This window comes from Lithobates pipiens, unplaced genomic scaffold, assembly GCF_037356315.1.
Source record: "Lithobates pipiens isolate NorthernLeopardFrog02 unplaced genomic scaffold, aLitPip1_a1.2 Scaffold_1, whole genome shotgun sequence".
NCBI lineage: Eukaryota > Metazoa > Chordata > Amphibia > Anura > Ranidae > Lithobates > Lithobates pipiens.
Window position 1 is genome coordinate 166,246,761 of NW_027507685.1, and position 17,455 is coordinate 166,264,215.

The window sequence follows — 17,455 nt, forward strand, 5'->3', positions numbered from 1 at the left end:
AGCTACAGTGTTTGTAGCTGTTGACTTTTTAAAAAAAAAATGATTGGCTGGAACACCCCCTTTAACACCCATTTAAAGGGCCGCTGGGATGCCGAAATTCCTAAATCTGAGCCATGCATGGCTAGCAGTTATAAGCAGCACTTTAAAGTATTTAAAGCTCCAGCATCACTTTTATTTTCTAGTAACGTAACATTTAACTGCATATCATGGCCATGAGATTAAAGCGTGTTAGCAAAATTAAAATAAAAAGATAATTTTCCTTTAAAACATGTTATACAGCACAGTGCTGTGTCATTTGGCCCCCTGTATCACCTAAAAAATATGGCTGACCCTGCCTGTCTATGTCCACCCCCAGGTAAACTGACCACAGTATATCATGTCTGCCAAGCCCTGCCACTGTGGTCAGTTTACTTACGTCAATTATCCGCAGCCCTGCTTGGTCTTCTCCTCCGTCCTCTCCCCCCTCTGCTCCCTGCCTGCTCATGTTGGTGCCCGCCAACTCTGCTCCTGCTCCTATTATATCAAATATAAACTCATCCCATTCAATCTGGAATATAACAATAAGTGTCCCTGTGTCTGTGGTATATAAATAATATGCTGATCTTTACCTACAGTATCTCACAAAAGTGAGTACACCCCTCAGATTTTTGTAAATATTATATCTTTTCATGTGACAACACTGAAGAAATTAAACTTTTCTACAATGTAAAATAGTTAGTGTACAACAGTGTAAATTTGCTGTTCCCTCAAAATAACTCACACAGCTAGTAATGTCTAAACCACTGTTAAAGGTGAGTACACCCCTAAGTGAAAATGTCCAAATTGGGCCCAATTAGCCATTTCCCTCCCCGGTGTCATGTGACTCAGTGTTACAAGGTCTCAGCTGTGAATGGGGAGCAGGTGTGTTAAATTTGGTGTCATCGCTCTCACTCTTTCATACTGGTCACATGGATTACTGGAATCATGTCCTGTGGTCTAATGAGACCAAGATAAACTTATTTGGTTCAGATGATTTCCAGCGTGTGTGGCAGCAACCAGGTGAGGAGTACAAAGACAAGGGTGTCTTGACTACAGTCAAGCATGGTGTCATGGTCTGAGGTGCATGAGTGCTGCCGGCACTGAGCTACAGTTCACTAAGAACCATGAATGCCAACATGTGCTGTGAAAAACTGAAGCAGAGCATGATCCCCTCCCTTCGGAGACTAAGAAGACCACCAATGCCTTGTGAAAGAAGCTGAGGGTAAAGGTGATGAACTGGCCAAGCATGTCTCCAGACCTAAACCCTATTGAGCATCTGTGGGGCATCCTCAAATGGAAGGTGGAGGAGCACAAGGTCTCCAACATCCACCAGCTTTGTGATGTCATCATGGAGGAGTGGAAGAGGACTCCAGTGGCAACTTGTGAAGCTCTGGTGACCTCCGTGCCCAAGATGGTTAAGGCAGTGCTGCAAAAACACAAAATATTGACACTTTAGGCCCAATTTGGACATTTTCACTTAGAGGTGTACTCACTATTGTTGCCAGTGGTTTAGACATTAATGGCTGTGTGTTGAGTTATTTTGAGGGGACAGCAAATTCACACTGTTATACAAGCTGTACGCTCACTACTTTACATTGTAGCAAAGTGTCATTTCTTCAGCGTTGTCACATGAAAAGATATAATAAAATATTTACAAAAATGTGAGGGGTGTACTCACTTTAGTGAGATACTGTATATCGCAGTGGCTACCGGCAATCACGTGACTCCTTGGCTCTCTCCTCTCTCTTGCCCCCCCCAGCTGACGTCAGCGGGAGTGCTTGGCCCCACCCACTGGAGCTGTCAGCCAGGCAGGGGAGAGAGTCGAGGAGTCACGTGATCGCCGAGAGTCACTGTGATATAAGTACAGATCGGCATATTTGTATATAAACACAGGGACACTTCTTGTTATATTACAGAGGGGATGGGATGATTTTATATCATTGGCTTAACAACCAGTTTAAATTAAAATTTTCGTAAAATTTTAGCTACATGTAAACAAAAAAATAAATGAAAAAAAGTATTACAAATATTAAATATGCAATACAGAAGTCTTTCTTGTAGTTTAACTCCTAGTCTTAAAGTGTGGGTAAACACTAGATGGTAAAGCCATCTATGTTTATAAAGCACAAAATGCCTACTGCTGCAAGGGAGCCAGTCTTACATGCCCCTGCAGATCCAAAACCTTGCTACGTCTGAATACATGCAATGAATCCAAAAACCAGGTCCATGCTGCTCCCTGACAGAAGTTTATTTTTACAGCCGAAGACACAATGCAGACTGGTGACAAGATAGAGCGAGAAAAGAGCCTTCAGGTCTAAGCACTTTTTGTGCCTAAACATGTCAAGGGTCCTTATCTTAATACCTGTCTGCATTGTGCAACTGTTTATACAAACAAACCTTGGTCTAGCAGCAAGCAATGTGGATTAGGTTTTTATTTTTCATTTTGAGGCTAACCATGTCATTGGAAGACAGAGGGATCTTCTGAACATGAAATATCTTTCTTAAAAGCCCAATCGTTCCAGCGAGAGGGATGAGCACAGCAGCTCCAGCTGCTGTCCTGGGTCATCATTGGATAGATTGATAGCAGCAGGAGCCATTGGCCAAAAATTGGCTGGTTCAGTAGGAACTGGCAAACAGGCTAGTCATCTTGAAGTCAATCTATCGATTTACTTTTGTACAACCAGTCTGTAATTTTTTTTTTTCATTCAGTCATTGTCGGCGGCTATCTCTCCCAGCAGTGATTTTTATACTCTGACAGCTGTTAAACCTTCCACTGTCAGACTACAATAGAGCAGAGGGGAGAGATTCCCCTATCAAAACTGACTAAATCGAGCAATCTTCTTTCTTTCAACCCATGGTCAAAGGAAAGAAAACTGCATAATGTATGGACTGCCTGACGTTCCACTCACACAGAGCACTTTACCTTGTAGGTTGCCGTGCCGCCATCCTATTAATTTCTATTAGGGCACACGCCTCCACAGACACAGCCAGTGTGTCCCAATATGACAGGCAAGTGAGGATCCCAGTAGGCACCCTGTATGTATTCAGAGACTCACACCCACGTCCATGCAGCCACATGACCTTATGGAAATTAATGGGACGCCAGCACAGGGATGCAACACGTGTGCTTCCCTGTGGAGGGAAAACATTGACCTGCACGGGGCCCATGATAAAGCTCCCTGTATGAATGCAGTCACCCCATGACAAAGTCGGACGGGACGAAACATACGTGAATGGACGGCAACCGGAATCATTGCATTAATAGTGTGGGTGATTGCCATTTCCCTAGATAGTTCTCAGCCAGCGAGGAAGTGATGAGCCTGAATTGTATCGCTTAATTATGTCATGAGCTATACAATGTTTTTAGATTAAAGATTGAGCTTAACAATATTACATTAGTGGAGCCTTTCTTTTTCATGTGCCCATGGATATGCACCTTTTCTACAAGGAACTGTGGAGAAGTGGGGTGGCTTAAAAGGGAATCTTTGTAAAACTGATTCTTATGGCTTACTAGCCTAACCATGAGAGCGGTAGGCAAATAAATTTGGTGAGTTTCCACCTGATGGCAACAGGTCGAAAGCGACACACATAGTGGTGGATACCTTATGGTGTTTTTTCTTAATTAGGACATCACCGGTAATTATCAAATTTTTTTGTTGTTTAAAGAAAACTGCTATTGGACTTATTTTTATGTTATGTTATATATTATGTTTTTCTTTTTTAGAAACATTAATTTTATTATCTTTTATAATTTCTTTGCACATGAATATTATCTATCTATCTATATATATATATTTTCAATCATTACATTTTTGTACTGAACACTGAATTAGGTGTTATTGATGCACTACTGTGAATTTTGCTATATATGTACATTGTTATATACATTTCATTTTCACCGATTACCCCCTTTCTATTTATTTTTTGTATATATAGAAATATTTCCCTTTTTAGTGCCGCACACGACACAAAAATCTATAAGATCCAAAATGCCAGAACCCAGTGGCATGTGTGCAAGCATCAGAATTCCCCACGTGTGCACAAATGTGCTGGTGTCTGCTAGGTCCGCAAGACATAGGTAAAGATGGAGGCACAGAAGAGGAAACACATGGCCAAGAACGTCCCAGGCGTTAGGTTGTGCTACTGGCCTCTGCTAGGTCCACAAGACATAAGATTGTGCGGCAGATCAGGTGCCGCATGACCAAGAATGTCCCAGGAGTGAAGTTCCTCTTTAAAGTGGAACTACACTGCATCTGGGCACCACAAAGCAAAAACACTGTTTAATTCATTCTTAATATTGAAATTAAACTTCCCCATTCAACCATGTTTCCATACTCTATTTTGCTGAGAAATTACTTTGAAAAACACACCCAGGCATTTCAGGCCGTGGCCATCTTGACTAAGGGCAAATGATTCAAGTAGCATGCACTTCCTGGAATCCATCTGACCTTAGTTCAGGCATGCAGGCAGAAGGGTGTGCCTAACTGAGAAAGCCCCTCTTCCCCTTCTGAAGACTTCTGAGATTCATGACATCATTTACCTAGGCCTGGAAACCAGGAAGTAACTGAATAAATGTAAAAAAAAAAAAGTTAAAACAAATATATACTTTCCTATCGCTAGCAGCATAAGGATTAAAAATAGTCAAAGTGGTTTGAGAGAGTGAAGTTCCGCTTTAAAAGAAATCTTAACTTTATGTTTATGTTGAATATGTATGAATGCAATTTAAAGAGGAAGTAAAGGCAGTTTAAAAAAAAAAAATGCAACCTGCAAAGCAAAGGCATAATGAGCTAGTATGCTATGACATCTCCAGGACAGAAAGTGAAGGGTATCTCCTCAACAGGACTCCAACAACAAAAGTATTTTGTATTTCTTCTCTTCACTAACATTTGCCAAAACGTAGAAAAAAATAAATAAAAGAAGAACCTTAAAAATAAAGAAACCGCACGATAGAATGCAAATGTACTTGGAACGCTTTCTCAATTTTCAGGGGTGAAAAGGTGAACTTTCACTTTAGCCCAGTGCTTCTTTTCTGCATTTCCTGTAAATAACATTTTCTTTTTTCATTCTCGCTAAGCACAGAGATGACCGGAATTAACAAATCATAGCATTAGATAACAGCTTTCGGAAAAAAAAAAAAAAAAAACGTTCACAGCAGAGCAAACCTTTCCTAAAAGTAAGAATTTTCTTGCCTCTTAAATGGTGCCACTAACCAATGAAGGTGTTCCCCAGGAATTATGAGTTGGAGGAGTAGAAGAGGAGCCTGAAATAATGAGCTTCAGATAACTACTTGGCATGCAAGCTTGTTAGTGGCTTTGTGGAGCTGGCTAGAGGCTGGTGCAGCTGTGCGTGAACACAAAACCAACCTTAAATCACAGCCTAATCTGGCGCCTGATAAGAGGCTGATTATGAAAAACACACATCATAAATCAGTTTCCATATTACATACTCAGAAAAACAGATAAGAGCAGATTTAGTGACAGGCTGGTACCCCTAATACAAAAACCCCTTGCTCATTTCTGTTAATTTATGCCACAATGGTCAAAGATCACTGTAGTAAAGTCATATTACATAAATGTGATAGCTGAACTTTAGGGGAATGGTTGAGGTAACATCAAGGGTAATATGGCGTGACTGAGTTTTAAGCATCTGCCACCCTATGCATTCTGTTATATATTTAAGCTTCAGGCATAACAAAATCTTTACAACATAAGGCTGTAGTTTATTCAGACTTCCATCCAAAAATACAGCCATGTGCCAAAGCCAAACAGAGGGTTACAATCATATTGTAAGTATGTAAAGAGATTAATTTGTGCTGTAAGCTGCAGTCAAAGTGGTTGTAAACCCTTACATACCACTTTGACCTACAGGTAAGCCTAGATTAATGCTTACCTGTAGGTCCAAGAAATAGCTCCTAAACCTACACGGTTAAGGAGATATTTTCCAAAAACCAAGCACCGAGCGCGCCACAAGTGAAGCCGAATATGCCGCCAATGGCCGCTCCCGAACGCATGCACCAGAGTGACGTCATCACGGCTCTGGCCAGACACAGCGCCGGAGCCGCGATATCCGGAAGTCACTCCAGGTATCATGGCGGCGATGGAGGAGGTGCCTGAGGACCGATGCGGGGGCTTCGATCTCAGGTAAGTCATTTACAATGAGCTAAAAATAAGTGCAAAAACATTGCTGAGTAATATACAGTATATACACACACACCGATACAGTTCCCCATAAACGTTTACTGTACAAACTAAGGTGTGTCAGCATGGACCCAAGCGTGAGTACATGGATTAAAAACTGGATTCGGGGCGAGTCCAGAGGGTGGTGATAAATGAGGAGTTCTCGGGATGGTCTGGTGTGGAAAGCGGGGTTCCCCAGGGTTCTGTCCTGGGAGCAATCATATTAAATGTATTCATAAATGATCTGGAGAATGGGATGAACAGCTCAATGTCAATATTTGCGGACAATACTAAGCTAAGAAGGGCAATAACTTCTACGCAGAATGTGGAAAACTTGCAAGAAGATCTAAACAAATGAATGGGATGGTCAACTACATGGCAAATGAGCTTCAATTTAGAAAAATCTAAAATAAGGCATTTGGGTGCCCAAAAAAATTGATTTGTCATATAGCTTACCAGTAACTTTTCTTGGAGTACATCACCGGACACAGATTAGCCATAATAATTACTATGTGGGTTATACGCCACCTATAGGTGAATGGACACGGGCAGATCAATCAAACAGGAAGTCCTCCCCTATATAACCCCTCCTACACAGGAAGTACCTCAGTTTTGTAGCAATGAATATCCCAAAAAATTCTGCCGCCCGTAATATACTGAGGCCAAAGCAGTATCCTCCGTAGCTTTGATATCCATCTGGTAAAATCCTGTGAATGTATGTACGAAAGACCATGTAGTAGCTTTAAAAACCAGAGACACACCTGGTAGCACGCTCTTTCACCAAAAAAAGGGATGCTCATTCAAGCCATAGGCTTGAATAATTAACTGGTGGGAGCCAGTTAAACACGTGCTTATGCAACACTTGCCCATGGAAACATGTAATTACACAATAAGCAAGCATGCATTTATGAAGCATGTTTATGCAACATATTACATGACACGTATCTGTCCAAACATGTGTCTATGCAACATGCGTTTACGCAACATGTATCTATGGAAATGTGGTTACGCAAACATGTGTCAATGTATACATGCATTTATGAAAAACATGCATCTATGCCAACATGCATATATATGCAACATGCATAAACATGTACACACATCTATGCAAACATGTGCCTATGAAAACCTGCATCTACACAACATGCGTCCAGGGAAACACATGCTGCCCCACCCAGCCTTAGGAGGCTGCATGACAGGCGGATGGGCGCCATCTGTTGGATGCGGGGGCTATGGTGAGGGCAGGCTGGGGTCCTCTGCAAGCATGTGTTTATTCAAGCAAGCACGTGTCTATGCAAGTATTATGAAACATGTATACTATGCTGCACCTTTTCAACTGCACCTGGGTCCATACTAGTTGTGCAGAATTTGCCTAAGTACATAGGCATCCAATGCAGCCTCTATGCTGCTTCAACTGCCTAAAACGAAGCTCCCACAGACCAAATTCATGCTATTCTTGAGACACAATGACCACAACATACAGGGATATACAATGTACTATTAACATAAAAGCACACATGGGTTGGACTTGATGGACTTGTGTCTTTTTTCAACCTCACCAAGTATGTAACCATGTAACTTTATGACCACTGACAGGTTAAAGCAGAAGTTTACTCTATTTTTAATCCTTATGCTGTTAGCATTAGTAAATAGATAGGAAAGTAGATAATATTTACGTGTTTTAAAACTTTTTTTTGTTGTATTTCTTCAGTTACTTCCTGGCCTAGGCAAATGATGGCATACATCCCAGGTGTCTTCAGGGGAGCACACCCTCCTGCTTGCAGGCCTGAGCTAAGGGCAGATGGATTCCATAAAGAATACACGAATCATCTGCCCTTACTCAACATGTTGACAGCCAGAAATACAATTTTTTTTTTTTCAAAGTGATTTCTCAGCAAAATAAAGCATGGAGACAAGGATGGATGGATGGGTTTGCTTTGAATATTAAAAATGAATATGAATAGGGTTTTTGCTTTGTGGTGTTTAGATGCAGTGTAGTTCCACTAAGTAAATAACCGATTATCTCGTTGCAACGGCTCTGAAAGTCGGTGGAATATTTTAGGCAGTAAGAAAACATGTTGTCCCTGACGATGTGTTGAAATCTGAACAAAATGGTCACTGCAGTTTGTCGCGTATGAGGCTGCGTATCCACAAACAGGTCAGGGTGCCCACGCTGACCCGTGTTTACAGCCATAAGCACCTAATATGGGCATGTGAGCATCAGAACTGGACCACGGCGCAATGGAAGAAGGAGGCCTGGTCTGAGGAGTAAGGTTTTTCTTTTACATCACGATGATGGTTGGTGTGTGTCGCATGCCTGGGGAAGATATAGCACCAGGATGCAGTATGGGAAAGAAGGCAAGCTGGCAGAGGCAGTGTCATGCTTTGGGCAATGCTCTGCTGGAGAATCTTGGGTCCTGCCATTTATGTGGATGTTACTAATGAGTACCAACTACGTCAACATTGTTGGTGGCCAAGTACACCACTTCATGAAAATGGTATTCCCTGATGGCAGTGACCTCTTTCAGCAGGATAATGTGCCCTGCCACACTGCAGGGATGGTTCAAGAATGGTTTGAGGATCACAACAATGAGCTTGAAGTGTTGACTTGGCCTCCAAATTCTCCAGATCTCAATCCAATTAATCATATGTGGGGTGAGCTGTAAAAACAAGTCCAATCTATGGAGGCTCCACCTGGCAACTTACAGGATTTAATCCTTTCACTGCCAGGTTTGATCTGCATTTCTGCTATAAGCTGATGGTCACTTCAGTTACAGGATATCAAAACTGTTCAGCAGACACTTTCCTCACACTGTCAGCATGAAGAAAAGAAAAAAGTTAACTGGCTTCTGTTAGAGGGACATCAGTCCCCTTAGTGCCCATCAGTGCTGCTAATAAGTGCCCTCCAGTGCCACCTATCAGTGCGCATCAGTGCTGCAAATCAGTACCTCATCATCAGTGTCACCTATCAGTGCTACTTACCATTGGTGCTGTCTACCAGTGCCTATTAGTGCATCCTGATCAGTGTCCATTAGTGCAGCATTTCAGTGCTGCCAATCAAGGCCCATCAGTGCTGCCAATCAGGTCCCGTCAATGCTGCCAATCAGTGTCTTATCATTGGTATCACTTGTCAGTGCTGTCTACCAGTGCCCATTAGTGCCACCTATCAGTGCCTCCTGATCAGTGCCCACCAGTGCAGCATTTCAGTGCTGCCAATCAAGGCCCATCAGTGCTGCCAATCAGGTCCCGTCAATGCTGCCAATCAGTGTCTTATCATTGGTATCACTTGTCAGTGCTGTCTACCAGTGCCCATTAGTGCCACCTATCAGTGCCTCCTGATCAGTGCCCACCAGTGCAGCCTATCAGTGCCCATCAGTGCCTCCTCATTAGTGAAGGAGAAAAATTACCTGTTTGCAAAATGTTTTTGGTTTTTGTTTGCTTAGCCAAAAATAAAAAAAACAAATGGTGATTAAATATCAACAAACAAAGCTTTGCGTGAAAAAAAATGAAAAAATAAATAAAAATCATATGGGTACAGTGTTTCATGACCGCACAACTGTCATTCAAAGTGTGACAGAGCTGATAGCTGAAAATTGGCCTGGGCAGGAAGGGGGTTTAAGTGCCATTGTGTTGGCATTAAACTCTGCTATTTATATTTTTTATTAGGCCCCCCAGGAGGTTTATGCCATAATGTACTAGTATGCACCGCATATTAGGGTAAACTTACCTGTCAAAACAAAGCTTTCCAGCAATGCGCTGTCAGCCCTCCAGCAGTTCCTGGGATTGTCAATTTTCTCTCAGTCTTTCTTCTGGGTTCACTATGTGTGGCCGCTTTAACAGCCAAGCCGTAATGACATCAGGCCACGATTACATCACCCCCCCACATGTACGGCAATGCCTTCATCACAGCACAGCACAAGCTACACTAGCATGGCTCAGTTTACATTACTGTTGACAGGCAGGGAGAAGCATTTTATGACAGAAGAGACCACTAGGGTCTCTTCTTTCACAAAAATCCTAACAGTTAGTGGTTTTTAACTTCCACTTTAAGCTGCCAAAGAATCTGTAATTCTGTCTATCCAGTATAGAGATTGACATTGCTCTGCCACACAGACTGTCCTGTTCTTTTTTTTCTCCTGTAATTCAGTAACACTTACAGCACTTCCTCCCCTCTCCCACTTGTGACTGGACAGTGAAAGGAGAAGCAGCACACTAATTGGCTCATCTCTCTGTCAATTTCTTGTATTGCACACAATGAATTAGCTACTTATCGCGCCACTCCCTCCTCCAGTCAGAGCACTGCTAGACAATTAACTATTCTCCTTCCTTGTTTCTGAGGAAAGGTGTCCTTTAATAGCAGCCCAGCATCAGACTTTATGTAGCCATTTATACATTAAAGCAAAACTGTGGGCTTAATGAATGCATTAAACTGGCACTTTCATTCTACAAAAAGTAACTCCGCGTGCCTGTACATCATTCCTGATTTCTTGAAGACTATTGGGGGAGACACCTCCTATGCCTCATCACTGGTACATTACTGTGAAGGGTGGTCTTAACTGAAAGCGCAGATTAAGTGATGGTGTGCCAAAGTCAGAGAATACGCCAATAGTTACATATCAGGGCCCCCCAACGCAAGGGGGTGATTTACCAAGTTTGTTAACTACTTACCGCTGTCAAATGACAACAAAGCAGTGCGGCTAGGATTCTGGGATGACCTCAAATGACAGTGCCCCAGAACGGTCACTTTTATGCGCCCTGTGGGGGGCAACTGCTGCTGGGCCATGTTTTTAGGACATGGCGCAACCCTGATCTTGGTAAGGAGATGACGTGTCTCTTTACCCATGCGGCCATATGTAAACGAGGAAGTGCCGTTTATCGGCTTTCCTCTCATCACACTGACAGTGTGTGGCGAGGAGAGCCAATCAGCAGCCTTTCCTCACAGGGGAGACCAGTACAGGTAATCAGGACACTGATCATCAGTGTCCTGATTACAGTAAATCCCCAGCAGTGCCCATTGGTGACACCAATCAGTGCCCATCAGTGACACCAATCAGTGCCCATTAGTGATGCCAGTCAGTGTTGCCTTTCAGTGCCCATCAGTGCATGCGCTTCAATGCTGCCCATCAATGCCCATGAGTGCTGCCCATCAGTGCCAACTATCCATGCCCAGCAGTGCCACTTATCCATGCCCATCAGTGCCACGTCTGCCACCTATCAGTGCTCATCAGAGCAGCATATTCGTGCCTCCTCATCAGTGCCACTTAATCAGAATCTTTCAATGCTGCCTTATCAGTGCAGCCTATCAGTGCTACCTCATCAGCGTGCATCAGGAGAAAAGTTACTTATTTACAAAATGTACTGACAGAAACTAAGATAAACATTTTTCATTTTTTTCAAAATGTTTGGTCTTTTTTTTTATTAAAAAAAAAAACACAGCAGTGATTAAATTCCACCAAAAGAAAGCTCTATTTGTGTGAAAAAAAACATGCTAAAAATTTAATTTGGGTATAGTGTTGCATGACCTTGCAATTGTCATTCAAAGTGTGAGAGCGCTAAAAGCTGAAAATTGGTCTGGGCAGGAAAGGGGTGGAAGTGTATGTGAACAAAAACAATGAACTTCTCTTATTTGCTTTGATAAATACAGTTAGAAGTGTTTTGTTATATTTGCTCAAAAAATGCAAAAAATATCTGTTGCTTTTGCCAGAAATCTTGGGAGCCGATAATATCCCTTTGCTCTCTGCCTGTGCACAAAGAAAGGTTATGGAGAGGAGGAGGGGGAAGAAGGGGAGATGAGGAGAGGTCTGTGTTTCTTTGCAATCTATTACATATAGGGTAGGCAGGGCTGACACCTCGTGCTTAGGCCTTATCCACTGTGTTGTCATGTCAAAGAGAACATTCATGAGCACACTATATTTCTGGCACAATTGTTTTTTTTTTTTGTACTTGAAGCATGTTTAAAGGAAATCATATACCTGTATTGAAGACATATACTTAAATGATTTGTTATGCCTTGATATATGACCACAATTTAACAGTAATATCATTTGGAAACTAACCTATGAAGCTCTGCTTCTGAAGGTGAGTATTTGGAGGTGACGTCAGCTAGATCCCCAAAGATTTGCTTGTTGTAAGTGATCAGCGAGGACAGAAGTATCAACTCTTGCCAAGTCGTACTCAATAGGCATGTGTAATCTTTAATGGAAAGGTCACAAAAAAATGGCAGCTTCTTCACCCATGTAATCTGACGGAACAAGAGTTCATCTGCAAGCCGACACAAAAGAGCAAACAGCTCAGATTGTGTAACCTTGTACCTGTATAAGAGAAAGACAAAGATGTCAAGATGGAGGGCTATAAACACAAAGGCATATAAAGCCTTAATCGCTTGAAATATTGTTTATTATTTGCAACATTTTTTCATTGCATTGATGAGAATTGATTTTTGGCCTTGACGTCTTGCTCAATGACTGTGCAAGTTCTTGTCCCTTGTAAGTGCCTTTTATTTTAAGGTAAGTATAAAGAAATTCATAGTTTAAAGGTAATCTGCAATATACTCTTACAATACTCGTAAGTAATATATGAGAGGTCCTACTTCCGTTTGCCCCAGCCCCACCCTTAATGTGATCAGCAGACTGAGGTATGACCATTCAAACAATGGTATAAGAAGCTGCATTCTATTTATATAATCATACGTATAATACAATACCAGGTTTCACCAGCAGGAGGCACCACATATTCATTTCTTACTACATTAAAACAAGCAGAGGGGTAATATGCACACATGCAAGAAAAAAATCTCATTAAATATATTCTTGTCTGATGCATTTACATGGATGGGTAATTTAAAGGCTAACTATCTTTTAGACCATTACACCCATATTTAGGGTGTAACATGGTTACAAGCTGATCTCCAAACTGCCCCCCCCCCCCTTCTCTGACAGCAGGCGGGGTTCTTTTTCCCTTGTGGCAGCCATCCCTTTTGAACGTTGTGTGTCTGTGCAGAGATCTGTCCACACAGCCACCTCATTCAATCACAGATCTGTGAATAAATGAGCTACAAGTCCCATGATGGCAGATGGAATTGTAGTTGTCAATGAAACACAAGTGCAGTGATCAGCCCACTCGTAGTGTAAAGAACCTTCATCCAGCTCTGTAAATGAAAATATGTAAATTTTATGGAGCAGAGTCTGTAGGAGCCTACGCACTGCACCAACGATCCATTGATCACAGTTGTAATGCTTTGCAGGTTCATTTGCAGAATTATTATAAATGCTTTTTTTTGCTGCAAATATGGGTGCATTCATTGTTATTTGTTTGTTTTTTTGCAAATGGTGGAATTAGCCTTCAAGCAGGCATATGTGTTCATTACATTATTATTATGTATTCAATTAAAAATGGAGGTCCAGCTGAAAATGTTTTTTTTTTTCTAAGTCAGCAGCTACAAACACTGTAGCTGCTGACTTTTAATAAGCACACTTACCTGTCCAGGGAGCCGACAATGTCAGCTGTCCGAGGCCCATCTGTCCATCAGATCGGGTCCCAGCGCTGCCATTTGAACTAAGGAAAACAGGCACTGGAACCTTGCAGCTTCACTGGCCATTTCCTACTGCGCATGCGCAAGTCGCTTTGTGAATGGCCAGCTGTGTTCTGGGACACACACAGTTCCCAGAACACAGCGCGCCACCTTCCCCAGAAGACAACGTGAGGAGAAGAATAATTTTACTCTTATTTATTTACTTATTTTACTTTTTTTTTCAGATTTTTAGGAACATTTTTATGTATTTTTTTTTTTTTTTGGGTGGACCTCCGCTTTAAGAACCTTTTCTGCCACAGTAAATTCTTAACACTCAATCAATTTTGGATATAAGCAATAGATTGTACAATATAAGTCTGAAAGTAATCCATCAAGCATCCTTGTGCCTTAAAGTGTTACTAAACGTAAAAACGTTTTTTTACCTTAATGCATTGTTTGCATTAAGGTAAAAAAACACTATCAATTTCCCTGTGCCTTCCCTCCCCTGTGTGAACAGTAAAAGGAGAGAAGAGATCAGCACTGTGCATGGCTGCATCTTTTCTCCCCTTTCTTCCTCTTCACACAGCATTTGAGAAGCAGCAGGAGCCATTAGCGCTTGCTGCTGTCAATCAAAAGCAGTAAAGAGGAAGCGGGGGGGGGGGGCCTAAGTCCCGCTGTGTAAGTCTATGAAGCGTGGCTCCATAGACACACAGGTCGGGAGCCTGCAGACTATTCTCTTCCTATAGCAAGCAGCTGGCTATGGTGGGTATGAAAAGAAGAGGAGCAGCCAAGGTCACAGATGGGGATCTCAGAAGAGGAGGATCGGGGCCACTCTGTGCAATACCACTGCACAGGGCAGGCAAGTATAACATGTTTGTTATTTTAATACACAATTAATAAAAAACTGACTTTAGTAATACTTTAAGAAAACCATATAAACCCATTGACTTTTTTTTTTTTTTCATTCAGCCTGTTGGTTCAATAAAGCTGAATTTGTGCCTGCTGAGCAGTTTAGTTGGTTGTCACTGTGGCACGCCATCGTGCACTTTTTAGTAACAGCACTGGATGATGCTATATTGTTGGTTGAAACCGTTCAGGCACAATTCTGATTCATTTGGAACAAATGTCTGTGATGACATGTGTAATCTAAAAGATCTCATAGGAATGATGGCAGAAAAACGTGTTATATATGCACAACAACATGGTGTAAACTTGATACAATACATGTACAAATGTGTGTTTAAAATTTTTCATATTTTCAAGCACAAAAGCACTGGGCCCTAGAGCATTAGAAAAAAAAAAAAACTCCTCTCCCTAAAAGGAAAGCAATAGTGAAATGAATGAGAAACTGACACAATAATATGTATATGCTTCCATCAGCGCCACCATGTGGAGCAATTATATTCTGTCCAAATTGTTGGTATAAAATGTATTTTTTTTTATTCTTTTACAAGATATAATATATAATAATACAGTAAAACCTTGGATTTAGAGTAACTTGGTTTAAGAGTGTTTTGCAAGACCAACATTTTTTATTTATTTATACATTTTGACTTGATATACAAGCAATGTCCTAATATACAAGTAGCATCACATCACAACTGAGTATAAAAGAGAAGAGAAGTGCCTCTACATTAACTATGTAACCAATATGGTTAATGAAGGTACAACATTTAGCAACTCACATGGTTGATGATTAAAACAGGCACATCTAAGTATGCAAGCATCCAGGGTAAAGATGTCCACATAGACCTGACATAGAATGACATTGTCATCATCATAGGTTACATGAAGGCACGAGCCCATTACTATAAGGCTTGATGTACATGGGACGTTTTACAACCTCTCCTGAACTATTTAACTTGACAGATAGTAACCGATGTTTAAAAACGTGCTTTTTCCACGTTTACAAGTTTTTTTCTTTTTTAATAGTCAAAAATTAAAAACGCCTGTAAACGAAACATGGCTAAGCACGAGTTAGCGCGTTTACAAGCTGTTATAGGCTTTTGGCATTTCAAATGCCTCTGAACATCCGTTCTGAACGCATTTTTTTTGTTTTCCAAAAATTGCTCCTAAACTCAACTGCCTAGAAACTACTATAAACGCCCCAATGTACATGTACTGATAAGATAACAGGGTAGAGTTCAGGGGCAGCTAAAAACAACACCCAACTGCTCCTAAACGTCTGTTTACCAGCAGCAGTGTACATGAAGCCTAACGAATGAGATGCAACTAGTCATTCTTACAAGTTAAGCTACAATGCCACTCTGCTTATACACGCATCTTAAAATGTTCATTGCGATTGTTATTCTGGAACTAAACTAACTTAGCTCAAAAACATTACAATGCGCTTTATTTTATTTTCATCATCAATAAAGTTCACTTTTTTTTCCTCTAGAATCCAGCTCCTCCATTTACTAATATACCATTAACCACTTGCCGACTGGCTCACGCCGATATACGTCGGCAAAGTGGCATGGGTGTGCAAAATCCCACATGGCTACGTCAGCCCTTTAAGAGCGCCAACACAGGGATTTTCATGTGTAAACACACAAATCCCTGTGCTATCAGGGGAGAGGAGATATGTCGCTTGTTCCTAGTAAATAGGAACAACGATATGTCTCCTTTCTTAGTCCTATCCCCATACAGTTAGAATACAGTTAGAACACACTGAGAGAACACATATTTAACACCCCTTGATCGCCCCCTAGTGTTAACCCCTTCCCGACCAGTGACATTTACACAGTAATCAGTGCATTTTTATAGCACTGATCGCTATATAAATAATGGTCCCAAAAAATGTGTCAAAAGTGTCCGATCTGTCCGCCACAATCCCAATAAAAATCGCAGATCGCTGCCCTTTTTAGTAAAAACCCCCCAAAAAAATGCCACTAACTTTTGCACAAAACAATATATGCTTTTTCCCAAAAAAATTTTACCAAGAATATGTAGTTTAATAGCTTTTACCGGTGTCTGGCATTTTCAGGAATGCTCTTGAACACAATTTTAGGGAGTTCAGACAACAGTGCATAAACGTCCATGTGTGCAAAGGGAGGTCTCTTGACCTGGGAAAATGGGTCCACACTTGTTCACTACATAGTCCAAAGCTGGTGGGACAACTGCATCTTCAATTTGGCTTTATGGTGGAAATACCTGCATGGGAATAGACTTTCCATTATATTCTTTTTGCTTAATAAAATTTGTTAGAAGGACCAGAAAACAAAAATGCTGGTAAATCATGAGTGATCATTCGCAGCAATGAAGGCTTTTGCTTTCTCTGTATTGCCTTTCCAACCAACAATTTTGTAGGTTGAGAGTTTACATATGCCTTGGTTTAGACTCAAGCTGCTTATGTCTTTATTAGGTGAAATATGCTGTTTATTCACTCTAATAAATTTAGCACATGAATCTCTAAAACTAGATAAAAAAATAAAAAAAAGAGAGATCCATATGATATTATTAAAGTGGAAGTAAACTTTCATCTCTGAATTTGACCTATAGGGAAGCCTATAAGACTTACCTATAGGTAGTTTAAATATCGCATAAACATGCACAGTTTAGGAGATATTTACTGTACATAAAGCTAGTGACATCACTGGTGCATGCGCTCTGAAGGAACGGCCAACCGGTCCATTACTTCAAAGCCCTGTGCTGTAAACGGCGGCTCCCGTGCGCATGCGTGGGAGTCACATAATTGCGGCTTTGGCCAGTCACAGAGCTGGAGTTCACAAACCCAAAAGCAAGACGGGTG

The 17,455-nt window shown here is 41.3% G+C and overlaps 1 protein-coding gene across 1 annotated transcript in view; it reads right to left on the reverse strand.

Annotated features, from left to right (window-relative positions):
* NR6A1 (nuclear receptor subfamily 6 group A member 1) overlaps positions 1-17,455 on the reverse strand; it is a 77,445-nt gene that overhangs the window by 16,362 nt on the left and 43,628 nt on the right. Inside the window, exon 6 of the mRNA XM_077486222.1 lies at positions 12,251-12,505. Within this exon, the coding sequence (XP_077342348.1) occupies positions 12,251-12,505 (255 nt within the window). The remainder of the gene's footprint in view (positions 1-12,250; positions 12,506-17,455) is intronic.